The 26,888-nt window shown below is 65.5% G+C and overlaps 3 protein-coding genes across 6 annotated transcripts; 1 reads left to right on the plus strand and 2 right to left on the minus strand.

Annotated features, from left to right (window-relative positions):
- On the minus strand, positions 1-5,239 carry FCHSD1 (FCH and double SH3 domains 1). The gene is made up of 19 exons (XM_072023221.1): positions 5,127-5,239; positions 4,943-5,040; positions 4,795-4,840; positions 3,834-3,907; positions 3,449-3,593; positions 3,232-3,368; positions 3,091-3,154; positions 2,865-2,993; positions 2,582-2,704; positions 2,396-2,491; positions 2,214-2,321; positions 2,014-2,118; positions 1,666-1,929; positions 1,477-1,560; positions 1,158-1,335; positions 873-1,078; positions 698-794; positions 560-627; positions 1-405 (listed from the first exon to the last, which is right to left on the minus strand). Exons 1-19 carry the CDS (start codon positions 5,145-5,147, stop codon positions 346-348), a joined length of 2,103 nt encoding a protein of 700 aa, XP_071879322.1. The 5' UTR covers positions 5,148-5,239; the 3' UTR covers positions 1-345.
- A 1,261-nt stretch (positions 5,240-6,500) lies between these two features.
- LOC101796765 (proteinase-activated receptor 3-like) lies at positions 6,501-9,001 on the plus strand. Its single transcript, XM_005026602.5, has 2 exons — positions 6,501-6,964; positions 7,728-9,001. Exons 1-2 carry the CDS (start codon positions 6,889-6,891, stop codon positions 8,738-8,740), a joined length of 1,089 nt encoding a protein of 362 aa, XP_005026659.3. The 5' UTR covers positions 6,501-6,888; the 3' UTR covers positions 8,741-9,001.
- ARAP3 (ArfGAP with RhoGAP domain, ankyrin repeat and PH domain 3) lies at positions 8,971-26,032 on the minus strand. Of its 4 annotated transcripts, none has more exons than XM_027468307.3 (34): positions 25,879-26,032; positions 23,600-24,556; positions 23,010-23,068; positions 22,707-22,780; positions 22,432-22,502; positions 19,612-19,881; positions 19,313-19,382; positions 18,571-18,691; positions 18,186-18,373; positions 17,704-17,810; positions 17,304-17,503; positions 17,118-17,203; positions 16,816-16,998; positions 16,425-16,587; positions 16,038-16,154; positions 15,797-15,950; positions 15,524-15,626; positions 15,241-15,439; positions 15,103-15,166; positions 14,658-14,821; positions 14,310-14,522; positions 14,082-14,187; positions 13,489-13,636; positions 13,245-13,313; positions 12,887-12,961; positions 12,649-12,763; positions 12,407-12,535; positions 12,159-12,292; positions 11,991-12,073; positions 11,809-11,844; positions 11,231-11,294; positions 11,009-11,146; positions 10,753-10,791; positions 8,971-10,131 (listed from the first exon to the last, which is right to left on the minus strand). In XM_027468307.3, the coding sequence occupies exons 2-34, from the start codon at positions 24,514-24,516 to the stop codon at positions 9,562-9,564; spliced, it is 5,229 nt and encodes a 1,742-aa protein (XP_027324108.1). In that variant the 5' UTR covers positions 24,517-24,556; positions 25,879-26,032; the 3' UTR covers positions 8,971-9,561. The 4 variants fall into 4 exon arrangements, with proteins under 4 accessions (XP_027324108.1, XP_027324106.1, XP_027324107.1 ...); XM_027468305.3 differs by having other exon boundaries at positions 23,010-23,071; XM_027468306.3 differs by lacking the exon at positions 25,879-26,032 and adding an exon at positions 24,677-25,766 and having other exon boundaries at positions 23,010-23,071.
- Between the last annotated feature and the right edge of the window lie 856 nt (positions 26,033-26,888).

Here is a 26,888-nt window from a genome sequence, read left to right on the forward strand (position 1 = left end):
TGGAGCGAACTGGTTTTATTGGGGCACGGCCACCCCCTGCTTGCACCGAACACGGTGCGGTGCCCAGCACGAGGAGGGGCAGAGGGGCCTGGGGAAGTAATGCTGTGGGCGAGGGGCAGGGGCACGGCTGCCCAGTGCCATACAGGGGTGCAGGAGCACCCTGCAAGCAGCACTGGGCAGGATGCAGCCCCCGGAGAGACCAGCTCGGGGAACAGCGGGGTGCAGGGCAGGTCCTGCTCCCCTCCACACCACCTCCTGCCCCAGGGGAGCAGCCCAAGGGTGGGGGGCATGTTTCGCTCAGGTGAAGATTGTGCAGCCCGGGGAGGGCCAGGGACACCCCCAGGGTCAGCTGAAGTCCAGCTCGGGCTCGGGGGCTCTGCCGGGTGGTGGGGGAGGCGCACGGAGCTGCCAGGAGAGGAGAGGAGATGCCCACAGGCTGAGACCGGGGGCTCCCCATTGCCCTGACCCCCAGTACAGAGGCTGTGGGGATGCACAACCCCTTTGTGGGGACCCGGGACAGGATTTGGGGGGGAGATCATCGCAGTGAAGGGGCGCTTACCGGACGGATGCGGGTGGCCGACAGGTCCGGAGAGCTCTGCCCGCTGCCTGTGCCCTCCTGCCTGCCAACTGGACCCACGCAGGAGCTCAGACACGCTCTGTGGGCCCTCCCTGACACCCCTCAACCCCCAGCACTCACCTCCCAGCAGAGTTTCGGGAGATGGGTTGGAGCCCAGGCTGGTGCCAGGCACGAGGCCGGGTGGGGAGAAGGGCGGTGGGGACGGCGAGGGCAGCTCCTGCAAGCACAGAGCCGGGTGCTGGAGCAGCGTGGGCAGCACCGGGACCCCCCTGCAGCCACAGTCACTGTCACCAACCTGCCCAGCCGTCCCCCGAGCCCCGGTGAGCTCCTCCACCACCAGCGAGGGGAAGACGCCGACGCGGCCGTCGAAGTCCCCCGTCCAGAAGCCGTCGTCCACCTCGTCCTCGGCGCGGGGCAGCACGCGGATGATGGCACCCTCGGGGAAGCTCAGCTCCTCGGGGCTCTGCCCCTCGTAGTCGTAGAGGGCTCGCACCAGCCAGGCTGCGGGGAGGGGGCTCAGCACCATGGGGCGAGGTGCCACAGCCCCATCCCAGGGTGATGATGTCCCCCACACACCCACCTCCGGGCTCCAGGACCAGCTCCGCAGCCATGATGCTGGAGAGCTGCCGCTGCAGGGCGGCCCCCGAGGGGCCCACAACACTGGTCCCAGTGGCCAAACTCGGCTCGCTGCCCACACAGCCCAGGGACAGCAGGTACTTCTCGGGGACGTAGCCGATCTGGCCTGCCTTGTTCCGAGCCTGGTGGGGCAGAAGCCGCACTACCATCCCAGTGACATGATGGCATTCGGGTTCCCCTGGCCCAGAATCCTCCAAAACTTCCCCCAGCTTTGGGATGAGCCCGAGGGCAGACCCCGGTCCACTCCGGCTGCCCACACCCACCTTCACCCACTCCTCCATGTCACCATCCTCGATGACCTCCAGCTCCTCTCCCTGTGCGATGGACAGCTCATCCGCCTGGCGGCCCTGCGGGGGACAGGGGACAGCGTGTCACAGCCAGGACAGGGGACAAAGTGTCACAGCCAGGCTGGCGGTGCCATCCCCATGCGGGCAGGGCACCCGTGGCTTTACCTGGTACCCAAAGATGACCCGGCAGGTGTAGGGGTAGGTGCGGGCAGCATGGCCAGGCTCGGCATCCTCAAACGTCTCGTCACTGTCGTAGTCATCGAACTCAGCAGGGTCCAGCCCCGCGGGCTCCTCCTCGCCCGGCCGGGTGCTGCTGGGGGTCCGTGGGTGCTCCTCACCCGCCCGCACGGCCCCAGCCAGCCAGGCGTCCACGTCCAGCCCCGCCGCACGCAGCAGGGCCAGCCGAGCCTCTGCCTTCGCCTTGCCAACCTGAGGCACGGGCCAGGAGGGGATAAGGGCACGGACAGGGAGGGATGTTTTCAAGGGATAAGGTGACCCACGTTCGGGACCCACCTCTGCCTTCCGGATATTTTCTCGTGCTTCTTCCATCTGCCGCTCGACAGCGGCCACCTCCGCCTCGGAGACCTGCTGCCTCCTGGCCTCCAGCCTCTGCAGCACCTGGGGCAGGTCGGGACGGGGGGCGGTGGGATGGGGCTGCGGCTGCTGCCCCTCCTCGAGACCCCCGGGAGGGACGGCCTCAGCCACGCACCCACCTCCTCGCCGTGCGCCTTATTCTTGCTGTCCCGGGTCACCCGCGTGGCCCAGCGCCGAGCCTCCTTCTCCAGGCTGGCCCCGCCGTCCTCCGGCTCCAGCAGGGACACCTGGATGAGGACACGGTGGCTGGGAAGGGCCTGGGTGTGCGGCCTCCCCGTGTTGTACCACCCCCCAAACCTACTTCAGGGATGCCGGTGAGCTGGAAACGCTGCTCGGGTGCCAGCGTGAAGGCGGCGTGGTCCTGCAGGAAGAGGAGCAGGTCCTGCTCCCGGCACACCTGCGGCGGGGAGAAGCAGGGGGCTGGGGGAGGGATGCTCACCCGTCCCCACCTGCCAGCCATAGGGGACCAGGGGACGAGTGGTGTTACCCGCGTGGCCGCCTCTGAAACGCTCTGGAACCACTCCTGCGTGGCCCTGCAGGTCTCCACCTCCGCCTGGCCCGCTGTGCTCAAGTGGTCCCGCAGCCGCTCGTAGAGGTCGCCGTCCAGAGCCTGCGGAAAGCCAGTGGCAGACCCCCACACGGCCCCCGTGTCCCCTCGGGGACAGGGCAGGGGACCACGCTGACAGCACGGGGACCTGTCCCAGCCCGGTGAGACCCCCGCCGTGCCCTGCCCAGGGGCTGTGTCCCCCCAGCAGCCCCAGAGCTCCCACCTGCATGACGGCGGGCAGCTCCACGCGGTAGTAGTGGTCCAGGTGGGCATTGGCGGACACCAGCGTGAGGACGTACTCGTTCTGCACGCCCGCCAGCTGCCTCGAGTACTCGGCCAGCTGCGTGGAGAACTGGGGGACAGGGACAGCGAGGGGTGGTGATGAGGTGGGGGACACCACCCTGTGCCATCCCCGTGCCCGGGCACCGCGCCGTGCCCGCGCTGCCCACCTTGGCGCTGAGTTTTTGCAGGCTGGCCTTGGTGTGGAAAATCCTCCGGTCGCTCTTGCGGAGCCTGGGGAGGACGGGGACAGCGTGACCCCCCCCCGTGTGTCCTCACCACTCCCGCTGCAGCCCCCGTCCCCTCCTCACCGTGCCTCCACATCGGCCGCCTTGTCCTTGGCCACCTCGCTGCTGTGCTGGAGGTGGGTGAACTGCTTCTTCGCCTTGTCCAGCTCCTTCACCGTCTCCAGCAGCTCTGCCTGCGCCTTCTGCAGCTGCTCGATGCTCTGGGAGGGGGACGTCAGCCCTGGGACACGTCCCCACTGTCCTTACCCTGTCCCAGGAGGGACGTGCCCTCAGCCCGTACCTTTTTGAGCATCCTCTCCTTGGACAGGCGGGCGGTCTTGGCGGCCTCGGTGGCGAGGCTGCGGTAGCTCTCGGAGGCGTTGACGCGGGCCTGCCCGGCGTACGTGGTCCCCTCGATGATGCCCTTCCAGACAGTGAGGACGCCCCTGCAGGGATGAGGGCAGGGGATCAGCCACACCGTGGGGCTCCTGTGCTTCTGGGGATGCCCAAAAAATAGCAAAACCAGCCCCTGCCATCCCCGCTGAGCTGGGTACCACATCCATGGGGACATCCCACCCACGGCTGCATCCCTGAGGCACCCAAATCCTGGCCAGCATTTGCCATCTCCAATCTGGGAGGGCCACGTATCAACCCCTGCCCCTTGTCCCCATCCCCCTGTAGCTCACCTGGAGTCACCAGCATCGCTGCGGCCCCGTTGCCAGTCCCTCTTCACGAACTGGCTGGCCAGCCTCTGCAGGGCCTGTGGACAGACCCGCTGTCACCGCTGCTCCCTCGCCGGGCACCCCAGCACCCTGCCACCCACCCCGGGGGTGAGAGCGGGTCCCCTGGGTCTGGCTGCCCACCCTGTGGGTGTCCCCGGGGGGGGCAGGCTGGGGGCAGAAGGCAGCCCGTGCAGGGAAAGGAGGCAAAGGCTGGCCCCAAGGCAGCGCCAGGGGGTGCGGGGGGTAAAGGAAAGCCCCCCAGGTGGTGGCTTTCAGGAGCAAGGAGCAAGGACCAGGAAGGGGACATTGGTGAGGGACGCTGGCTGCGAAGGCAGAGTAGAGGAGCCTCAACAAAGCCAAGCGCAGAGCGATCTGAGCCCGGGGGGGGGGGACACGGGGACAGTCCCCACGGGGTGCTGCACCCACCGGAGAGTCCACCGAGAGCACAGAGCAGGCGAGCGGCCGGGAAAGCAGCGGGGCAGCAGCGGGAGGGAGGCAGGAGGCGCAGCGCAGCGGGGGGACGAGACCCCCTGGAGCCCCTTGGGTGCTGCTGGGGGAGAGAAGAGGGGGTCAGGGGGGTCGGGGGGTCAGAGAGGTCACGGGGTCAGAGGGGTCAGGGAGGTCAGAGGGGTCAGGGCAGGGGGTACCAGGCGCGGTGGCACTGCCACCACCTTAGGGGCTGTGGCAGAGGGGACACGAGGTGAGGGTCGCGGGGTGCCAGCTGTGCACAGCGCGACCCCGAGGGACACAGCGGGGCCGTGCTGCGGTGCTGGAGCCCCACGATGAGCCAGCACGGGCCAGGCCAGGCCGAGCCGCCCCCACCCCCCCCCCGTGCCCATCCCCGCAGGGCCGCGCACCCCGGGGAGGCACCGGGAACCCCCCCGAGGGGCCGGGGCCGTTCCCGACAGCCCGGCCCCGTCCTCACCTGCCCGTACTCCCGCTCGATGGCAGCGCGCTGCTTGCTGTACGACCTGCGGGACAAGGCAGGGGGGCAGCGGGGCCGGTGGCAGACCCCGGCATCCCCCCCGGCATCCCCCCCGGTTCCCCCCCGGTCCCCCCCATCCCCCCGGTACCTGATGTCCTCCAGCAGCTCGGCGTCCCGCTGCTGCTTGCCCTGCAGCCCGCAGAGCTGCTCGAGGAAGTGCAGCTTCACCTCCTGGCTCAGCTTACCCTGCGGGCACGGCACGGCTCAGCTCAGCCCCGGGGGGTCCCCCCATCCCCATCCCCTCCCCATCCCCACCCCGGCCCCGCGCCCACCTTGCGCGGCGGCGGCTGCATCCCCCCGGTACCCCCCGGCACCCCCGGACCCGACCCCCGCGGCTGCCGGGCCCGGAACTGCGGCCCCGCCCCGCCCACGGCAAGCCCCGCCCCCTCCGCAACAAGCCCCGCCCCCCTTCGCATCAGACCACGCCCCCTCCACAATAGGCCACGCCCCCCTCAATAGGCCACGCCCCCGCCACGTTAGGCCACGCCCACACAGCCACATCCCATAACGAAGCCCCGCCCACTCGGTGTATTCCCGCCCCGATAAGCCCCGCCCACCGGGGTAAGCCCCGCCCCCCTGATGTCACCTCCCCTCCCAATATGGGCATGGGGAGGTGGGGGGGACATGGGGACACTGAGATAGGGACATGGGGACAGGGGTCAGGGGGATAAAGGGGGAAAAGGGGGATGGGGACACTGAGATGGGGACATGGGGACAATGGAACATGGGGACACTGAGGCACAGGGACAGGGGACATGGGGACAGGGGACACAGGGACATTGAGACACTGAGATGGGGACATGGGCACAGGGATATATGGGGACAAGGGGATGTGGGGACACAGGGACATGGGGACAGGAGTCAGGGGGATAAAGGGGGATGGGGACACTGAGATGGGGACACGGGGACAGGGGGACAATGGAACATGGGGACTTGGGGACACTGAGGCACAGGGACAGGGGGACACAGGGACATTGGGACATCGAGATAGGGACACGGGGACATGGGGACACGGGGATAGAGGACGGGGGGACACAGACAGTGGGACATGGGGATGGGGAGACACGGGGACAGGGGGACAGGGGGACATGGAGACACCGAGGTTTGGACACAGGGGCACAGGGACAGGGGACAAAGAGACATTGGGACAGGGGGCACGGGGACAGAGAGATGGGGACATGGGGACACAGGGACAGGGGGACATGGGGGGTGCAGGGACACCGCCACCCCTCACGGGAAGGGTGCCCGGACCCTGGCCCAGCCAGCCCCTGCTGCAGGGACACGGGTGGGGGGGGACAGTGCCATGAGGGTCCCCTCAACCCTCACCCCCCTGTCCTGTCCCCATGTCCCCATTTCTGTCCCCCTGTCCCCATTGCCCCTCTCTTCTCTCTGCTGGCCCTTTTGTCCCGTGCTCTGTCCCTGGGGGGCTCCCTGCCATCCCTGTTGCCCCTCCAGGACATTTTGGGGGCATTTTGTCCCTTTGCCCAGTGACGCTTTGCCCCGTGCCGTGTCACCAGCTGTCACCAGCTGTGGGGTGACATGGGGAGCCAGGACAACATCCCGGGGGCCACACAGCACCGGGCTGGGCGCAGGAAGGGGACAGCAGGAGGTCCCACTGGTGGTGTGGAACGGTCTCACCCGAAGCCACCAGACCCGGGGACATCTGTTCCTGGCATGTCCCTGTGCCGCTGGCGAACGTCGCGTGTCACCTCCCTGCTGCGGTTTGCAAATCGTCCCCCCGCAGCCACCAGCGGCTGCTTCCTCCTCCCCAGCCCGTCCATGCACGAGGCCGGGAACCCCCCTGTCCCCCACAGCCGGTGACATCCCCGCGGGGGGGACACCCATGTCCCCAGGGGTCACCCCCGGCCACCGCATCCTGCCGGGCTGCCGGGAACGGGGGCAGCGAGCACGCACGTGGCAGGGGAGGAAGAGGAAGGGAGCCGGTGGCCGTCCAGCCGCGGTGACGCACGGCGGGGCCAGCCCTGGCCGTGGCTCTCGAGGGCACGCAGCTCTGGTGGAGGCCACCCTGCCGAAATGTCCCCGCCGGTGACTTCTCCTGGTGCCACCGCCGCCACCTTCCTGCTCGGCTTGGCCACCCAGCTCCCCCTGGGTAAGTGTCCTGGTGGCTGTCCCCTGGCGCGGTGACACGGGTGACATGGGGCTGGGCGCAGCGGGATGGGGGGGACGACACTTGGCACTCGGAGGGGGTGGCTGTGTGACATGGTGACAGCTCCGGTGGTGCAGACCCCTGAGCCCGGGGGACATCAGGTCCAGGTGTGCCGGGGGACAACTTCCCCTCCCGGCACCAAAAAGCAACACGCTGTCCCCTGTCCCCTGTCCCGGGAGCGGTGGCAGGGTTTGCAGGGCACCTTGTCCCCGCGCAGGGTCCCAGGGGCACATCCAGGCATGCGGTGGCCCAAAATCAGGGTGGGAACCTGGGGGGGCTGCGGCGCCCCAGTTGCAGGAAGGGGCCGGCTGTCACTTGCTCGGCAGTGGCTTTTTTGGGTCCCTGCTTGTTCCCTGCTGCTGCGTCAGGGGAAAAGCCTCCGACCACAGGGAGCCGGCGAGCTGCGTGCGGCCAGGGCTGCGCCGGGAGGAAGAGGAGGAGGAGGAGGCAGGACCCTGGTGGCTTCGTCCCAGCCCTGTCCTGGTGTGGGTGGCCGTGTCCTGTGCCCCCCAACCTGGGTGAGACCCCCCAGGGTCTTTCATCCCAGGCACCCCAGTTTGCACCCAGCGGGGTGCTCGGGTTCCTGGGTGCCCACGCTGCAGGGAGCCACCTCCGCTGGGAGAGGTGACAGCTCCTGGGGGTCCCCGTGGGGAAGGGGCACCGGGAGGTGCTCTCAGCCCATCCCCACGCCTCGTGTCCTCTGCAGCCCGTGGCAGGGGGCGCGTCTTGTGGCCCCTCACCCCCCAGGAAGAAGCCAAGTGCCCCAGCGGCTCCGTGGAAGCTTTTCTCAACGGCACCATGTCCACCCGCCTCCTGCCCGCCCTCTACTCCGTGGTGCTGCTTGTGGCGCTGCCGGCCAATGCTGTGGCCTGCTGGGTCCTGGTGGCCAACTTCAGGAGGTGCTCCAGCTCCCTCTTCCTGCTCAACCTGGCCGGCGCCGACCTCCTCTTCGTCCTCCTGCTGCCCTTCAAGATCTGCTACCACCTCCTGGGCAACCACTGGCTCTTCGGGGACTACCTGTGCCGCACCACGGTGGCCCTCTTCTACGGGAACATGTACAGCTCCATCCTCTTCCTCACCTGCATCGGCCTGGAGCGCTACATCTCCGTGGTCCACCCGTTTGCGCTGAGGGGCTCCAGGTGGACGTGGGGCAAGGCGGGCGTCTGCGTGGGCATCTGGCTGCTGGTGGGGCTGGGCATGAGCCCCCTGCTCCTCTACTCCCAGATAAAGCACAATTCGCAGCTGAACATCACGACGTGCCATGATGTCCTTGAAAAGGACGAGCAAAAGTTCTTCAAGTCCTATTTCCTCTCACTGGTGGGGCTGGGCTTCGGCGTGCCCTTTGTGCTCATGACCATCTTCTACAGCTGCATCCTGGCCCGGCTGCTGGCCAAGAACAAAAACTACCGGCACGTGGTGTGCGTCCTGGCCGTGGTCTTCCTCGTCTTCATCCTCTGCTTCACCCCCAGCAACGTGCTGCTCTTCATCCACTACCTGCTGCAGGACACGGTGTGCAGCAACACCACCTACATCTGGTACACGCTGGCCCTGGCCTTCAGCGCCTTCAACAACTGCTTCGATCCCTTCATCTACTTCTACGTCTCCCGGGATTTTCGGGGCTGGGTCCGCAACAGCTGCTGCCCCCAGCGGCTCCGGACACGGAGGGGGTGGGAGAAGGCAGCCTCGTGCCTGAGGTCCAGCGAGCAGACCCAGCTCTAGGTGGGGCTGGGGACGCGGGGCTGTGTCCCCTGTGCAGAGGGCTCGTCCCTGCCGAGCCCCCCGTCCCCAGCTGGGAATGACCCAAAGGGGGACAGAGCTGCTGCCCTGAAACCTTCGGCAGCATGGTCCCCACCGCCCCATTCGTGGTGCTGCCACCTCCGTGCCCCAGTCCCGCGGGTCCCTCCCCACCCGGTGTCCCCCACCGTTCGCCCTGTGGTGACCGAACCCCCCAGAGTCCAAATAAACCTTTATTTCTCCCTGCTGGTGCAAGGAGCAGGTATAAACGCCCCAGCTGGGCAGGAGCTGTCCTCCATCGCCAGGACCATGCACCGGGCACACGCGGCCAGCCCCGCTGCTGGACACCCCCCAGAAATGCCCCACGATGCGTGCAGGAAGGGAAAGGGGGGGCACACGGGTGCCTCGACCCTGTGCCAGGGGACTGGGGCTGGGGAGGAGACGTTGGGCAGAGCTCACGCGGGAGGAAGGCTGCACCCTGTGCACCCCGTGTCCCTGGCACCACGTGCCCCGTCTGATGCTCACGAGCATCGCAGTTCTGCTTTTATTTTCCCTATGACTCGCTCCCCTCGGCGCTGAGCCAGGCGGCGGCGGGTGTGCTGCCCACACACAGACACACGTCATCGTCCCCTGTGCCCCCAAGAGGGTGGCACCGTGCCGGCTGCTGGTCCCCACCTGTCCCCGCTCCCAGCCCGGCCCCAGGGGGAGGCCGGGAGGAGGAGGAGGAGGGTGCTGGCTCTGCAGTCCCCTCCCCGTCACTGCTGCCACCAGATGTGACTTGACCCCCAGGTCGGTGCCACCCCGGGTCATGTCACCGGCTGGCCTGGCCCCGTCGCTGGCGGCTGGCCCTCGTTCTTCCTGAGGATGATGCTGCTGAGCTCCTGGATGAGCTTGTCGTTGATGGACGCGGAGAGCTGCATGCTCCTCTTCCTGCTGACGGAGCTCTCAGTGCCGGGGCTGCTCTCCAGCATGGCCACCGGCTCCTGGTCCCCAGCCGGTGCCGCGGACGGCTCCATGTTCCTCTCCAGAGAGGCCGTGTGGGTGGCTCTGGGCCCGCAGGACGGGGCCGTGTCACACTCCAGGTTCAGCCCCAACTCGAGGGACAGTGCTTTGGTGACGGAGAGGCCCGGCGGCCTCTGCGCGGGGCTGGCGGGCAGCGAGGAGCGCAGCGCCGGGGCCGGGGGGTGCTCGGGGCTCGGGGTCGGCTTCTTGGACCTGTCCACGGGGGGCACGGCCGAGGGGTCCGCCAGCAGCCCCCGCTCCAGCTCCAGCGCCGCCAGCTCGGGGAAATTTCCCACCTCCTCGTAGACGGGCTCGGCGTCCGCCTCGTTCTCCTGCTGCTCCTCCTCCAGGGAGTCCTGGTGCACTTTCATGGGCTGGGGGGGACGGGGAGCGGGGTGAGGGGCAGTGCCCGTGTGTGCCCACACAAGGGTGCTGCCCGGGGAGCTTTGCCCTCCTGCCGTGGGGCTGATGCTCCAGGCAGAGCCCCTGTGGGGCACCGGCCCTGCTTTGGGTCTCTGGACACGTCCCTGCTGCCCTTTTGGCCAGTGGAGATGGGGCACTTTGGGCTCCAGTGGGGCCAGATCAGTGTCACCAAGTGGGGGCATTGTCCCACAGCCCCTGGCAGTGGTAGTGGGGGGGGGAAAGGCCACGGGTACCCGCACACAAAGCCAAGTGAGGCAAGACAACATCTGGCCAGGCAAAAATAACCTGATGGAGAGCAGCACCCAACCCTACTTCCTCACATTTCTCACGTCCAGCCCCTCTGGGGAGGTATTAGGACCTGGACTGGACATCCCTGCTCTTGGCTGTGCACATCAGGACCACGCAGGGCCCCCAACCCTGGGGTGGGACACACAGGACGGTGGGCACAGCGTGGGCAGGGCGGTGCGGGCACGTCCCTGGGGGGCAGCGGGATGCTGTGGCTGAGCCCTCGCCCCCGGAGCCGGGATGCACAACGCAAAGCACGAACACGCCCCACGCATGCAGGTACTTACAAAAAACATGGACAAAGTCCTTCGCGTGTGCAGGCGGAGCTGGAAACAGAGGAGACAGGCAGAGATAAGCACCTGATAGCACAGAGCGGGGCAGGGGTGCAGGGGGGGCACGGAGGGGCAGCGGACACGAGCGCAGCACGCAGACACGCTGGGCACACAGAAGTACACCCAAAGCACCCACTGGGCTCCTGGGTGGGCACACGGACATGGGTGGGTGCAGGAGCACTCAAGGGTTGGGTCGGTGCCAGGGTCTTACCAGGGTCTGGTTGGCAGAGAGCATGGTGGCGTCGGTGCTGTCCCCGTGCAGGGGCACCAGGGGCATGGTGCCGAATTTCTGCTTGGCGAGGTCAGAGGAGGAGCGCCGGCGCATGATGACGGGGCGCAGGTCGTCATGCTGCGAGCCAGGAGGGGGGGGGTCACACCGTGGCTGGCCCCTTCCCCTCTGCTCCCCTCCCCACCCAGCCCTGCCTGCACCCACCTGAGCCTTGAGGATGCTGGTGGTCCAGTCCCACAGCTCAGCCTGCCCCGAGCACACCAGGTACCTGCAGAGGAGACAGCTGAGGAGCTGCCAGGCAGCAGGGACAGCAGGGTTTGGGTCCCCTTGTCACCTTGCCTGTGAGCCAGGGGCTGCCAGCACAACTCCCCTTGGTGGGGCACCCCCCAAAAACACCCTGCATGTCCAAACAACTGCTTTGGTGCAAGGCAAGAGCTAACCCAGCCCCCCTGAGGTGGCTCATCTTAGAACCCAGCCGCAGCCTGGTTTTGGCTGCATGGGGACACAGCCACACAGGTGGCACACCCACCTGGGCAGGTCCCACCAGAGCCCAATACTTGGAGATGCATCTCCCAGGGGTGCTGGCGAGGAAGGGGAGGTGGATTCCCCCCCATGCCTGGTCCCCAGCTCATGCCAGGGAGCATGGGGACACACTGCTTTGTCCCTCAAGTGTCCCACCAGCTCTGCCCTGCCCTCAGGACCCTGCAGGATGGAACCTGGCCATCCTGGCCCCATTAAACACAGGGACCCCCAGCCCCAGGACAGCTGGTGCAGATACTCACAGCTGCTGCTTGTCCAGGCTCAGCGTGAAGCCCCACCTGGGGAAGGGAAGAGGCAGGCAGTGGGGCAGCATCACCCAACGCAGCGGGGCGCAGGGGTCAGGTTGCCCCACAGCCTGCTAGTGGCACAGTTTTTGGGGGGGGGGTGCATGCCCCAGGGCCACATCCAGGAGGCTGCCACTTACTGTGCTGGTGGCTTCAGCTTCTTCTTAATGCCCATGTAAACCTTGGCTGCGTCCAGCGGCCACTCGCGCTCCGGCTTGGCACTCTGGGGACAGAGAGCCCAGCTGACCTGTGTGGCCACCACTGTGCCACTGTGGTCCCCGAGGTCCCCCTCTCCAAGCCCTCCATACCCTCTTCTCCTTGAGCAGCAGCAGCTGCCGGTCCCGGATGACGAAGTAGCGCTCCTGGAACTTGCTTCCCAGCAGCTTGGGGGGCTCCTCGCGGCATTTCAGCAGCCCACACTTGGGGGTCTCGCGTTTGGCCCCTGCCCGGTGGAAGAGATGGGGGTCAGGGGGCTGGGATTAACCACAGGGGGTTCCTGCTATGGGTGCTGGCTGGGGCCACCTGTGGGTGCTGGGCCCCTCTGTGGTCACCTCACCTGTGAAGAGGCAGCTGGCCTCGCTGATGGGGACCTTCCTCACCAGCAGGTATGCAGAGCTGGGCTCCGGGAGCTTGCACCACTGCAACGCCTGCTCCAGCACCTTCTCCTTGGGGTGCAGGGGCCGCTCTGAGGGGACAGGAACACTGTCACCATAGTGTCCCTTCCCTTTTCCAGCCACCGTCCCCCTTGCTCCTGGTAGCAAACCTTTCCCCAAGCATCCCCAGCCCCGCAGTGCTCACCCAGCTCCCCGTTCTCCAGGACCTCGAAGGTCAGCCAGATGTCCAGGCTGGTCGCCACGTTGCGCATCTCCAGCACCTGGTTGGTGAGCTCCTCCGCTGTCATCGTGGGGGACACCTGGGGCCGGACACACGGGGGAGAGCTGCGGTGGGCGGTGGCAGGATGGGACCCAGGCACAGGCTGTGCAAGGAGGCCACGTCCCGCCACCCCTCCTTGACACGGCCATCCTCTGGGACTCACCTTCAGGGTGACGCAGCAGTCGGGCAGCTTCTGCTCCAGGTACACCTCGATGATGAGGTCCCCAGCCTGCGAGAGCTGTGGGAGAGGGGTGGCTTTGGTGCCGTGGTGGCACAGGTGCTGTGCACGTCCCTGCTCCCCAGGGGCTGGGGATGGCATCTTGGGGAGCTGGAGCTGGGCTTCAGCCTCAAGGTGATGGATGACGGAGAGACAAGGGGGGGGAAGGTCCTTCCCCAAATGTCTGGCCTCACCACGGGGAGGTGTGGGACAGCAGGGACCCAGAGCATGCAGCGGGGTGCGTCCCCATCCATCCCACCAGCCCAGGGCCCTGCTGTGCTGAAGGTCAGCGCATCCCTAGTACCTGGGTGTCCTTCCAGGTGGTGATCAGACTGTTCTCCAGATCCATCTGGGACACCTGGTCCTCGTCAATCTGCCAGAGGAAGAAAGCATGGGGAGAGAGAGGGGACACATGGGGTCAGTGTGGAGTGGGCAGGGGCCACAGGGCCAGGATGGGTGATGCAGGCTGAGGGACAGGGGCCAGCGTGGGAGGACACGTGGGGACAAGGACAGGGCCAGCACGGAGGGGGGACCTGCAGGGCGCTCACATTGAAGATGCTGACGTAGTTGTCAATGAGGTCTTCCATCACCTTCACCTCGTGCTCGCCTTTGCCATCGGTCTGGAAGAGGCTGGGTGCGAAGAGCAGCGACAGGTTCTTGGTGGTCATCTGGTTGAGGTCTGCGCATTTCTGCACCCTGGGGCAGGGAGCGAGGCAGTGAGGGGCTGGCCCCGCTCTGGAGGGGCCATCGGCCCCAGCCACCCTCTTCTACCCCAAAACCAGCCCGTTTCTCCCCAGCTCCCCGGATCACCAGGATTGGGAACTTCCCGCTGGGCAGTTCCTGTTTCCAGGACTGCCAGCTGCCGTCCCGCCATGTGCTGAGTCAGGGGTGGGAATTTACTTTCTTTCTCCTTTTTTGGGCACTGGGTGAAGTCGACGTCCTACAAGGGGGTGTCCCCTAGTCCCAAACCTCCCCCTTACTGCAGGACAACCTTGGGAACGTCTGAGCTGTCTCAGATGTTCCCGCATTTCCCAGCACTGTCCTGGGAGCACTGGGCTCTGCCTGGCTCTCAGGGGTGGGATCCAGCGTTCCCCGGGGAGGTGCCACCCTGGGGGACCCCTTGGGGAGGTGGGACACTGACCTGTAGAGGTGCCCGATCAGGGCAGCCAGGGTCTTGCGGTTCAGGCGAGGCAGGCGATGGATGAGCTCCTTGTACCGCTCCAGGCGCTGGGGCTTGGAGGAGATCTCTGCAGGGAGGAGAACAAGCCACGGACCATCACTGGGGCTGGTGGGCCCAGAGCCGGCCTGGCACTGGGACCCCGTCCCAAAGAACACTGTTTGCACACCCAGCATGGGATCAGGGACGTACTCGCAGCCTCCTTCCACTGTGGGTGCAGCTCATGGGTGAAGACGGGGTCCTCCAGCTCGCGGAAGAACCTCTTCAGCACGTCGGTGACGTCCTCGATGAAGTTGTCGCTGATGCGCAGCTTGACGTTGCGGGCATCCCGCCGGAACTCCTCCATCAGTACCTTGATGCGGGACTTGGCTCCGTTCTTGCGGTAAATCCCCTCGTGCCGCAGCCCTGGGGAAGGGGCGCAGCGTCACGGGGTCTGCTCCTGCCCAGCATGTCCCCACCAGGGCTGGTGGCCAGAGAGAGGGGCTTCTTATCTGTGCCCCTCGGCCACCCCACGAGTGCTGGGTTGGGTCCCGTGCTCACCGTACTGCGTGATGAAGGCGATGCAGCTGTCCACGATGATGGGGATGTCCCCACGGCTCAGCTGCTGGTCCCGCAGCGCATTGCCCCGGCCCCCTGCTGCTGCCTGGATGTCAGCGTACCACGCAGCTGTGTCCGCCCGTGACAAGCCCTGCAGGTAAAACGTCCTGAGAACAACAAGGGTGGAGAACTGGGAATGAAGGCTGCCGGGGAGCTGGGTTGTCCCCTCCTGCCCCACGCGCCAGGCTGAGCCAAAGGGCACCCAACCCTTAGAGACCCCCATCCGGGGTGACCTCTGCAAGCCCCTTGTCCATGACCATGCCTCCACCCCTGCAGCATCTCCATGGTGGGCTCAGGATCATCCTCCCCCCCCACACCAATGCCTTCATCCCAGCATCAGCCAGGCTTGCTCAGCACCCTCCCCATCCATCCCACATCCAGCTCTCACCTCCCCATCTCCACCAGCAGCAGCATCTCCCTCTTCTCTGGCGTATCTGTGGGGGGCACCAGACCTGTGTGGGAGAGAGAAGCAGAGGGCTCAGAGGGTGACACAGCCATGCACCATGCACCCAGCCCGGGCACTCACTGAGCTCCTGCAGCCGCCGCAGGTTGATGCTGTCCTCGGCCCCGTCCTCCTCGGCGGGGCAGATGAAGAGGTGGGCTTTCTGCAGGATGAAGAAGGCTTGCTGCCAGCGCTCAGGGTTGAGCATGCACTTGTAGCGCAGCTGGCCCGCTCGCTGGAATTCGTAGCCCAGCAGGCAGTGACAGCTCACGGGAGTGAACCACTGTGGGATGGAACAAGAGATGAGATGGGCAAAGGCAGGGCTCAGGACTGGGACAGGTCCCACCGAGCACGGTGCCCGGCTCACCTTGCCGATGGTGCTTGCCCATGCCTGCAGCGTCTCGGGACTGTCAGCCCCCAGCTGCTGCACTTTTTCCCCAGTGAGGAAGAGCTCGAGGGTGAAGCGAAACCTGCGGAGGATGAGAAACCATCAGGGCTGCTCCCTCCCTGCACCCAGAGATGCTCGGGATGTGCCCAGCCACCAAGCAAGGTGCGGTGCCCATCCCTGCCCTCTGCATGCCCATGGGCTCCCCAGCCTTGCAGGTCCACCTGTGCCGAGGAGGGGGCACCCTGGGGATACCTCTCAGTGGTGCCTGGGTTGGTGGGTGCCTGGGCTCTGCTCACGCCCAGGGAGAGGAGCTCCCCGCTCTCGATGTGGCCCAGGGGCTCGGTGCATTTCTCCGTCTCGAAGAAGAGCAGAGATTTCTCCAGTGAGCACCAGACGCGCTGGAAGTCTGTGGGATGGTGGAGTTAGTGCTGGTGGGGTGGGCACCCAACACTCTCCCATGCCCCCCACGCTTTCCCATACACCACACACTTACCTTCTCTGCTCTTCCTGGTGCCTGGGAGCCGGGGGGGAGCCGTGGCCCTGTGCAGGTACCCGCTGTGTGTCACTGGCTGCGTGATTTCATTGTAGACGCCCTCCGGACCTGGTTCCCCTGTGAGGAACAGCACTGTGAGGAGGCACCCACCAAAATGTGGGTACCAGGGGCAGGGACACCCCCACTCATGAAGGTGTAGGCAAAGGGATGCTCCAGGCATGGGGGTTCCCAAAAAAGGGGCTCCAGAGGTAGCCACCACCCTGCCCCTCCCCAAAGGAGGGGTGCCCTTGGGCATGCCCTGATGCCCTGGCTGTCCCCAGCCCTGGTGCCCAGGGGCAGCAGCAAGGAGGAAACCCCCCCATCACAGCCTGAAGGTGCTTGAGTTACCTGAATGGTTCCTGGGCCTTTTGCTCTCCAGATCCCACCATGGGTCAGCCCCTGGGGCCATCTCGTAGGCTGCAGGTTCAGCAGCCAGCCCAGCCTCCGAGGAGGAGAAGAACTGCAGGATGGTCTTGAGCAAGCCTGGTGCTGCCACTGCAGCGCACAGTGCCTGGAATGAGACGGGCACCCTTAGGGACCACGTCCTGGCTGATGGAGAGCCCCATCCCACTGCCGGGGTGCTCAAAGCTGGGCACAATGACCCCCACACCCATGGGGCAGCCCAGCATGGGAACACAGGCACATCAACCAAGCAGAAGGTGTTGGCATCTCAGATGTGGAGATCTGGGGTCATTCCCAGCCCCCCGGCACCTTGCAGGCACCCCGTGGTGGCCCCTACCTGGAGCACTTCCTCCTGGGTGGCGTAGTGGGGATGGGGCAGGCGGTACCGCCCGTCCCGGTACTTGCGGGCGATGAAGTCCCGTCTCTGCTCGGCACTGGCATCTGGGTGGAGAGCCTCGGCGGTGGGGAGGCGGGCAGCCCAAAATCGGTTGGCTCGGTCATTGCCCAGCACGATGAAGAGCTGGGGGAGAGTCCCACAGTGAGGGCGAGCAGCAGGTAGAAGGGGATGTCCAGCATCCCTGTGTCCCCATGGAGCTCGTGGGGCTGCTGCCCTGCCCCAGGGACCCTGAGTGCCTCTACCTGCACGATTTCATTGGACCAGACGCTGGTGTCGAGCTTCAGGCTTTGCACCTTGGAGATGTTGGAGCCCAGGCTGCGGTGCTGTCCTGTGGGGGGAACAGGTGGGTGAGCATCCCCTGGCAGGGCCAGGGGAACTGGTGCCAGGTGGTACCCGCACCCTGCCCACCCCCGGGGCGATGCACTGGCCTGCACACTGCTTGCAGATGACCACGCAGAGGTTGATGGACGCCCAGTCGGGGTTCTGAGCCTGGCAGTCTGCACAGTACTTGTTGGCTTTGTTGGACCAGATCTTTTCTGCCACCTCATAGTCGTAGAGCATCTCGGCTATGGCCTCCTGCAGGGCCTCCATCCACTCCCGCTTATCCCGCTCCGATTCTGCCACAAAGCTGTGGGCACAAGCGGCCAATGCTCACAGAGATCCTGGCTCCAGCAGCCAGCTGCTCCCCATCCCCATCCCCATCCCCATCCCCATCCCCATCCCCATCCCCATCCCCATCCCCATCCCCATCCCCATCCCTATTCCTATCCCCATCCCCGTCCCTTTCCTTGGCCCTGTCCCTGTCCCCATCCCTCCCGCCACCAGTACCTGAATATCTTGGAGGGGGTGATGAGCTCGAAGCTGCGGTTCTTGGCCTCGCGGATGGTGGAGCCGCGCATCTCGATCACGCAGATGCCGATGCCCATCTTGAAGAACTGCAGATGAGAGGGACGCCGGTGCTGACTCTGCCCACAGCCACGGTGGACGCACCCAGCACCTCCAGCCTTGCGTCCCTGCGCTGCCCGGCCCACCTAGAGCTGGCACCCACACCTTCCAACCCATCCTGCCCGGTCTGGCTTAAGCATCCTGCAGATCGGTCACATCTTAAAACATCACCGATCATCTTAAAGGCATCACCGAGCCAAGCACACTCATACAGCAAGTATCAGCCTGAGCAAAAGCCGCTTGGGGTGGCTTAGTGCGCACCAGGAAAACTGGCCAAAAAAAGCAAACGGTGCTGAGAAACTTCAGCAGACGGGGCATGGGATTTCCGTGGGGCTCGCTGCGGGTGCCAGGGCAGTGCCACCAACCTGCTCACTCTTGTACAGCCACATCTCGGGCAGGCTGAGGGCTGCGAACACCTTGGACTTCTGGCCCTTCAGCTCCAGGGTCCCCGACTTCTGGCAGTGCGCCGTGTTGGGGGGCCGTGGCCGGGAGCCCCCCAGGCGCTGGTCGGTCACCTTCTTCTGTAGCGTGGAGCACCACTCATTCCTCTGGGCTGCATGGGGAGGGCAGGGCTGAGGGGGCAGCCCCGAGCCCTTCCCTCTGCCCTGCTATGGGGCACAGCATGGTGGGGACAGGTGTCCCCTGCTCAGCATGGCCGCTGTGGGGACAGGGCTGCCCTGGGGAAGCTGTGGGACAGAGGCAGGGATGGGTCCCTGGGGACCGATAGCCCCAGCCCAGGTTTTGGCTTACCCTCGTTCTCGGCACGGAAGACGAAGATCCGGTGGCTGGTGACCACCTGGAACTTGTTGTCCTTGCTGGCACGAACCATCTCGATGACGGACAGCGGGATCACACCCTTGGGGTAGGACTCCTGAAAGCAGACCCAGGGGGGGTCACCCCGCTGTGCCCTGGGACCCCCGCACCTGCCTCACTGGGCACACTGGTACCAAACCCTGGTAATGGGCAGGAATGGACTGTCTGCAAGCCCCCCATGATAGCAGCTGCTCTGGGGCCACGCATGGGCCCTCTCCCCTTGGTGCCACAGACACAGGGCCAGGCAGGTCCCCTGGGCATAGGGACACGGCAGCTTGACCCTGGTGATGCTGGGGCTGTGCCGACTCCTTGCAGAAGGTGGACAAGGGGCTGTGGCAGCTGATGTTGTGCCACAGGGTCACAGAGGCTGGCAGGGACCTCTGGGTCCACTTGCTCCAACCCCTGCTCAAGCAGGTTGCCCAGGACCACATCCAGGTGGTTTTTGAAGATATTCCAGGGTGTGGACTGGAGACTCCAAGGATGGAGACTTCACAGCCTCTCTGGGCAACCTGTGCCAGTTCTGAGTCATCCGCACAGCACAGAAATCCTTCAGGTATTCAGAGCGAGCCTCCTCTGGTTTATTTTGTGCCTTCCCCAGGCTGAAACTCCCAGCCCTCAGCCTCTCCTGCTTAGGCAGCACAGTGCAGCCCCCTCCTGCCCGCATCCTGCCCCCTCTCACCTTCTCACTGCTGAAGTACATCAGGTTCTTCCCATCGAAGCGGACGTAGCGCCTCTGGAAGACATAGTTCCTTTTGGGATGGCAGAAAAATGGGCTGTTAGGAGAAGGGTGGTCCCCTGAGGGCCCCACATCCACACACAGACCCCAGAGGTGCTGCACAAGGACCCTCGCAGCACACTGATGGGACCCAGAACCCAATCAGCTCCAGGTGGTTCTGAGACCCCCATGCCCACCTCACCAACCTTGCCCAAGGGGGCTTCACCATGGGGACCCATCACCGCCCCGTGGTGGGCACGTACCCTTGTGGGGACAGCTTGTCCAGCCAACCGCTGAGCATGGTGGGCCGGGGCTCGGAGAGCGAGGTGTAGCTCGCGTAGGGGGAGATGGTCAGGTCGTCCAGCACCTCGTCGGGGTAGAGATGTGGTGGCAGGCTGAACGGGGTGCCCTCAGCCCGTGGAGCCTCCACAGTGGAGTACCCCTCCGTGTCGTTCTGGGCGATGCGTTCGATGAGCCTGGTGCGCGTCTCCTCGTCCTCGCTCCTCCCCTCGCTGCTGCACTCGCTGCTTGTCCTGCGAGGAACGGGGCCGTGGGACCATCAGGAGATGTTCCTCACTGCTCCTGGCCTCATCCTGGGCTCCTCGGGACACCCAGCCCCTTGGGTTTCAGCATCTCCATGAGCGGGGCGGGATGAGGGCTTGGTGCTCACCAGCCCCATGGCCACCAGCAGCCCTCCCTGCCTGACGGTGAGGCTGGGGACAGTTGGTAAAAGGGTCTTCTGCACCTTGGGTAAGAGCTGCCCCCATCCTGGCTCCCAGGATGGTCTCTCCCCCTGCCCCACTAGTGTTTGTGGCCCCGGGGTGTCCCCCTCAAGCCCAGCTACAGGGTCTGGGAAAAAAAAACAATGTGCAGGGGGAGCTCTGGCGTCAGTTTGTTTTCTTGGGGAGCCCTGGTGAGGAGAGGCCTGTCGAGACCATCCAGCCATAACAATAAAAGGAAATCATAAAAATAAACCACTGCGCCTGCCCCTTCCCTCAGAGAGCTGCTTTTCATTCCCTGAAAGGAAGCGGACTGGAAAATGTCTGATGGTCACGGGGGAGCTGCCCAGGCACGACAGCGATGGGCAGGAGGCGGCAGCACCAGCACCGAGCACCAGGATGAGGAGAGGGATGCAGGAAGGGTGGCAGGGAAGGAAGGACCAAGCCATAGCACGGCTTCTGCCCGAGCAGCACCTGAGGAGGCTGAGGGGCTCCATCTCTCCATGGAGAGAGGCTTCGGAGGTCTCCAGGGACATGAGGAGGGCAGAGAGGCATCTCCCGGCCACCTCTGCTCCGGTCCCAGGAGCTGGGAGCCACCAGACAGCACCAACAGGAGCGGGGTCCAGAGCCAGATGGAAAGAGGCTGGGTGGGAGAGTCCCCATGCATGAGGTGTTGTAAATGGAGAAATTTGTGGAGAAATCCACTGGGGGCTACTGCACATGAGAAACCTCCTCCAGCTTACAAGGTCATGGTCTAGAAATGCTTTTGGAGGAGGAGAATTATCCCATGCACTCCCCCGATCATAAATTCTCCAAATTGCTTTTCAGCGCCTCATCATGGGAGCCAAGGTGTTGCATGGACCTGTGCTTTGACCTGGGCCCTTCGTGTGTCCTTGTGAGGCCATCAGACATCAGATCTCCTTGAACCACAGGCTCAAAGCAAGACTTGAAGTTGGCCTGCGAAGATGTTGGGCTGAAACCATGCAAAATGGTTTGCCTTTGTCTATGCAAGGTCTGCCACCGCTGCGGTGAATTGGGGCCAGGGGAGGGGAGGCTGGGGCTGGAGCACCAGGGACAGCAGTGAAGGGATAGCCCCAGGCCTCACCAAAGGTAATGCTGAGCAGAAAGCCAGCAGACCATGGTCTGGGAGAGGGTCCTGACCGGGTGTCCTGCATCGGGGCTGAGGAGGTGGCTGGGGAGGGACAATGGCCCGTCTGGCTCCAGTGTCTGCACAAAATTCGGGAAATGGCCACGAGGGGCTGGGAGGCTCAGAGCTCAGCCAGAATTGCTATTTAATTATCATAACAGAGCTTTGGCCGGGTGATTTGCCTGGCTGGAGTCCCAGCCTGGTGTCCAGCTTCTTCAGCAGGGAAGGCCCCTTTACCAGAGGTATTTCCAGGTCTGCTGAGCCTGGAGGGTGACACCCGAGGTGCACCGAGTTGGGGTGATCTCAGCCTGTTGCTACTTGCGTGGGACAGCTGGAGGAGGACAGAGGATTGGGGATGGAGGGGGGACATCGGGACTGAGGAGCTGCTGATGGGGCTGCTTGCTGCAGCTGGGGGCTCGGGGCCAGGCGGTCAGCCTGCTGGTGGGCACCTGGGGCCGGCAGGGAGGTACACGATGAGCTGCTGGGGTCACACCGTGCCCGGGGTTTCTTTTCCTGGGGGGTCAGGATGGGTATCTGGGAAGGAAAGCGCTGGGGCACCTGGCTGATGGGGCCCAGGGGCACAGACCAAAAGGTCTTTGGAGGTTTTGTGTCTCTTGCTCAACCCGCTGCAGCCCCACCAGGGGTGAAAACCTGTGAATGCTGCCTCTGACACCCTGCAGGTGGCCGCATCCTGCCTCTGACCAGCAGGTCCACGCTTGCAGGAGGTGTGGGCAGTGCAGCGGGTGCCCGGTGCTGTCCCCGGGGTGCTGGGGGTCCCGGCTCCCTGTGAGCCCCCAGCAGAGACCACAAACCAGTGCCCGGCCCTGCGCTGCGGCTCCAGAGGAGATTGGGGATTTCGGTCTTTTTCTTCAGCCCGTTCCCAGGTATTTTCAGTTCCCCCCTGCAGCCCACATGCCTGCAGTGCTGGGGCTGACCGCAGCCCAAGTTCGAGGCACACCACGTGCCCAGCCCGGGGCAGCACCAGCCTGAAGCAGGGGGCAGCAGGGACATGTTGGCCGCAGGAGCTGGGGGATGCAGAGCCATGGCTCAGCTCCCTCCCTCTCTGTAAGCAACACAGGAAAAGGAACCCTCCCCGTCCGAAATGGGAAGAGCAGCTTTCCTTCCTCTTTCTGAGATGCTATCAGGACTCACGGAAAGTACGTCTCAGAAGCGCATTTTTAAGGTGCCCCATGCGCCCTTGCTGCCCCCGTGCCTACCTGCGGGCTTCTCGCTCCAGCTCCAGCTCGGCCACCGCCTCGTAGCTCTGCCCCAAGGGTATGCCCGTGCCCTGCGGGGAAGCAGTGGTCACATCCCTGCCCCAGACCCCCTAACACCCCCCAGGGGGCTCAGCCCGTGCCCCCCACCCCGTCCAGCAGTGATGCTCAGCCAGGCGCCGTGGCCGCACCGGCTGCATCCCCCCCTGGTGTGTGGGGTCCGGGGGGACACAGAGCGATGGCAGGGGAAGGACGCTGTCCCCACTGCCCCCTCTCACCTTCTGCTCCCGGGCCAGGACCACATGCCCAAAGGTGGTTTCACTGTAGGGGCTGATGGGCGGCTCGCCGACCTCTGCGGGCAGGGACACGGGAAGGAAAGGCCATCAGCGGTGCCTGACGAAGGACAGTGACCTGCCAACCCTGGGGGACCCCTGTGGACCCCCTCAAGCTGATCCCCCCACCCCTCAGCAAGCCCCATCCATCCAGGGCATGCAGCATGATGGGACATGGGGGGTCCCCATGTCCCTGGGGACACCCTCCCCAGGGGTCCCCACTGTGCACGGGGGGCGCGGGGCTCTCACCTGGCTTGCCGGTGGGTCTCTGTGGGACAGGGGGGAGCCCCCCCATGGGCCAGCTGGGACTGCTGGAAAAACAGAAGAGGGGTTACTGTAGCTGCGGGTGGGGGCTCATGGCAGCTGGAGGGGTTCCTGCTTGTTTTTTGGTGGGCTGGGGGCCGCGTCTGCCCAGGGCTGAGCCTGGGTTTGTCCCCATGGGATGTGCAGCATCCCTGCCCTGCTGCCTGCTCCCTTCTCCCCACTGAGGCTGTATCTCCCGGCGATGCATTTCCACCCCCTCCATCCTGATCCCCTCTAACATCTCCCTCCTTGCTCCCAGCCAGCCCTCAGACATCCCCACACCATGCTTGGGACCCCAGCCCTATTGCCCTGGGGGGCCGAGGAGGGACAGCAGCATCCTCCACCCCAAACCTGGATGAGCCCTTGGGGACCCAGCTTCCCACGGGATATGTTTCCCTTCTGATCTCTCCATGCAGAGCCCGGGAAAGGCACGGGGAGGGTGATTCTCCCAAGGGTTGGGGTCCCGTGGGGTAGGGGGTCCTCGATTCTGGCTGCTCTGCCCCCCCTCCCCTCCCTAAAGGAAAGCATCTGCTTACTCAGGCTTCTCGGCCAGCTGGGTCAGCTCCTGTGGGGTCAGCTCCTGAGCAAGATCCCGGTGCTGGGGACCATTCTCCCTTCTTGATTCCTCCGTGGGTGCTGGTGATGGCTTGAGCCCCTCATAGATGACGTTGGACACCATCTCCAGCCTGCCCTGCCCCGCGCCCGGCAGCGAGGGGCGTCCCTCTGGGGTGCTCGCAGGGCTGGGCTCAGCCACTGCGACCCTGTGGCTGAGCCGTGGTGGGACGGATGGGACCCCCAGGAAGGGTTTCTCTGACACATCCAGGGCTTGTCCGTGATCCGGGGCTGCAGGGAGTCGTGCCTCCAGCCGGGATGTCTCCGTGCCCATGGCTGCGGCTGTCCCTGGGCTCTCCATATCCGTGGAGCTCTCCCCCGGCACGAAGCCCTCCAGCACCACGAAGGCTGTGGGTGCCCCATCAGGGCTCTGTGCCGGTGCCGTGGTGCGTGCTGGTGGTGTGGGTGCCGAGCCTGGCTCCGACTTGGGACGATAAAAAACAGTCCTGGGCTTGGGGACGGGCTTTACCAGGGGAGGGGATGGGTCCTTCTCTAGGGACGATGCGTGGCTGGGCATTGTGCCGCGTTGCTGCATCCCAAAAGCATCGGTGGCTGCTCCTGGCTCAGCTTTCATGGCATCCTCACCCATCGGGGGGGCTCGGGGATGGGGGCTTCCTGCCCGGGGCTGCGCACGCAGCCGTGTCTGCTGCGCCAGGTTCAGAATCCTCTTGCGGTGCCCCGTGGCGGTGATGCCGAGCTGCTGCAGGTGATCGCCGTCCAGTGTGAGGGCATCTCGGGCCACGTGGATCCCATGCTGCTTGAAAACATCCCGGTACCTCTCCAGGTGGATGGTGGCCAGCCAGTCTGCGATGTCCGAGTCAGGACCGCACGGCGAGCTCATGGCCCTGGGGTGCCTCCAGGACGGATGCTCAGCCCATCATCTGGGGAAGGAGGGCAGGAAAGGGTGAGGAGGCAGCAGGAGGGGAGGCTGGGGGCTTGGCCATGCAGAGGACACTCCTGGAGGCCCCCCCAGCCTCGCCACCCTGCCCGGAACCTCTCACCTCTAGCACCCGAAGCCAGGACCGCATCCTGTTGTTTCTCAGCCCGAAGCCTCTCCTCTGCCCCTCCCCGGGGCTGCCAGCACCGAGCAGGGGGCACGGGCGAGCCGAGGCTGGGGGCCGCAGCTCAGGGCTGCTTGGGGCTTGTCGGGAGGGGATGAGGCACGTCGGAGGGGGGCTGCCGCCGGCGATAGGGGGGCAGCAGCTGGGCCCCTCCCAGGGGACGAGCTCTGGTGCCGGCCAACTCAGGGAGGGCTCTGCTGCCGGAAGGGCCAGACCATAATCTATCCGGCTGCCAGCGAGGGCATGGGAGAGTTCAGCATGACTCACGGGCTGGGAGAGATGCACTGCGCGGGGCGAGCCACAGGGCTGGCGCCCAGCACCGTGCCCACCCACCCGGGGACCCCCATCCCCAAATTCCTCGCCGGAGGGAGCCGCGGGGCGCTGAGGGCCTTTTTCCCATGAATCACGCTGCTCCGCACGAAACCATCTGTGCTGAGTGTGCTGCCACAGGCTCTTTTTTTCCAGTTCCTCCATTTCCCGCTATTGTTCAGTGCAGGCTTCCTTCCTGCTGCCTGCGCTCTCCCACGCATCCCCCTGCCCCCTCCGGCGGGGGCCGTATCCCGGCCGTCCCAGGCTCCCGCTTGCGCCGCCGCCGGCGCTTTGGCACCGCTGCTGCCGGTGGGACTGCGGGCAGGGGCTGCGTGGGGAGCACGTGGGGGGAGCACGGTGCTCTGGGAGCAGTGTACACGAATGGGTGCGAGGGGATGGCTGTGTGACAGCCCACGGTGACGGTGATGGGCACGCAGCAGGAGGTGGCCGGGATGGGCGCAGGGAGCGGGGTATGGGGACATCGTGGCCGGAAAGTGGCTTGTTGATGTAGGACCTACACGAAAGTCTGGGGTGGGGAGGGTGGAGGGTGATGTCCCTGTTTCTGCCTGCTGGCTTGCTGCTGAAATGGGGCAATTTCCCCCTTTCTCGTGGCCGTATCACCCCGGGGGATCTGCGGCCAGCTCTGCTTTCCTGTCCCGAGACCTCCCCTTGGGGCTCCCTGCTGGCTGGGGGGCTCTTGGGGACAGCCTGGCTGTCACCTTGCCACCCTCCGCATCCCCGCCAGCCCATGCCAAGCGCTGGGCATGGGCCCTTCCCACGGAGCCTCTGTCCCCAAGCCTGCCCGTCCCCTGCCCCCTGGGGCTCTCCCTCACCTCTGGGCTCAGCGGGGCCGGCTCCAGCGCGGTGGCAGCATGGTGACAGGGGTGATGCCAAGGCGTCCCCGCTGGGTGCAGGGGTCTCAGCCTGCGGCGATGGCAGCACCCAGCCTGCGCCTCCCACTGCCGGTCCCTCCTCCGGGCCAGCCCTCTGGTCCCCAGCCCTGTCCCCACCCTCCTGACCTGCCCCTCTCCAGGCTCTGCCCTCCTTTGGGTGCTGCCCCCCCGATGCTCTCTTCCCCTTGCCTCTTCCCAGCGAGGGTCCCACTCCCATGGCACGGCTGGGGGGAGCCTGGGTGCCCCCCTGCACCCGCACATCCCTGAAGCTGCTGCGTGCACCCAGCCCTATGTGCTGCAGGTGGTGGGAGGCATCGCTGCGTCCACCATGGTCCCGCACTGGAGTGCTGGGAAGGCTGTGGAAAGCTTGGCCAAATCGGGCTGAAAAAGGCTACGACGAAGCCATTGAGGGGATTTAGGTGGATGGGTACTGGGTGAAAAACTTGGATTCCCACAAGGGATTCTGTGGGTACAACCCTGCATCCCACCGCTGTGACCAGGGGGTGGTGATGGGATGGCCACGGGGATGGGTTAGGGGGGCACGGGGGGTCCTGCCCAGCACGGACCCTGCTCGTTCACCCACCTGGCTGCTCCTAGCACAACGCTTTTTGCAAGAGTCCCGTGCAGTTAGCCCAGCTCTGCTGTTACCCAACCCTGCCCTTATCTGAGATGGTATCTCACTGCCTCCAGCCTTTCTCTGCACCCTGTGGCCAGGCTGATAATTGCTCCATGCCCTGGGGGCTCCCCGTGCTGCACCTCGGGGCTGCCTCTAATCCCTGCAGCTCCAGAATTTCCTGCGGGGAGGTTGTGGGGATCCCCCCCGGCGTGCGAGAGCCACCCTGTCTGAGCCTGTGCATGCTGCAAGGGGGGGGGAAATGCAGCTTCTCCTTCTCGCAGGCTTGCTCCTGCAAAGCAGAAGCAGAACTCAGTGACAGCCCCAGTACAGCCCC

This window comes from Anas platyrhynchos, chromosome 14 (assembly GCF_047663525.1).
Source record: "Anas platyrhynchos isolate ZD024472 breed Pekin duck chromosome 14, IASCAAS_PekinDuck_T2T, whole genome shotgun sequence".
NCBI lineage: Eukaryota > Metazoa > Chordata > Aves > Anseriformes > Anatidae > Anas > Anas platyrhynchos.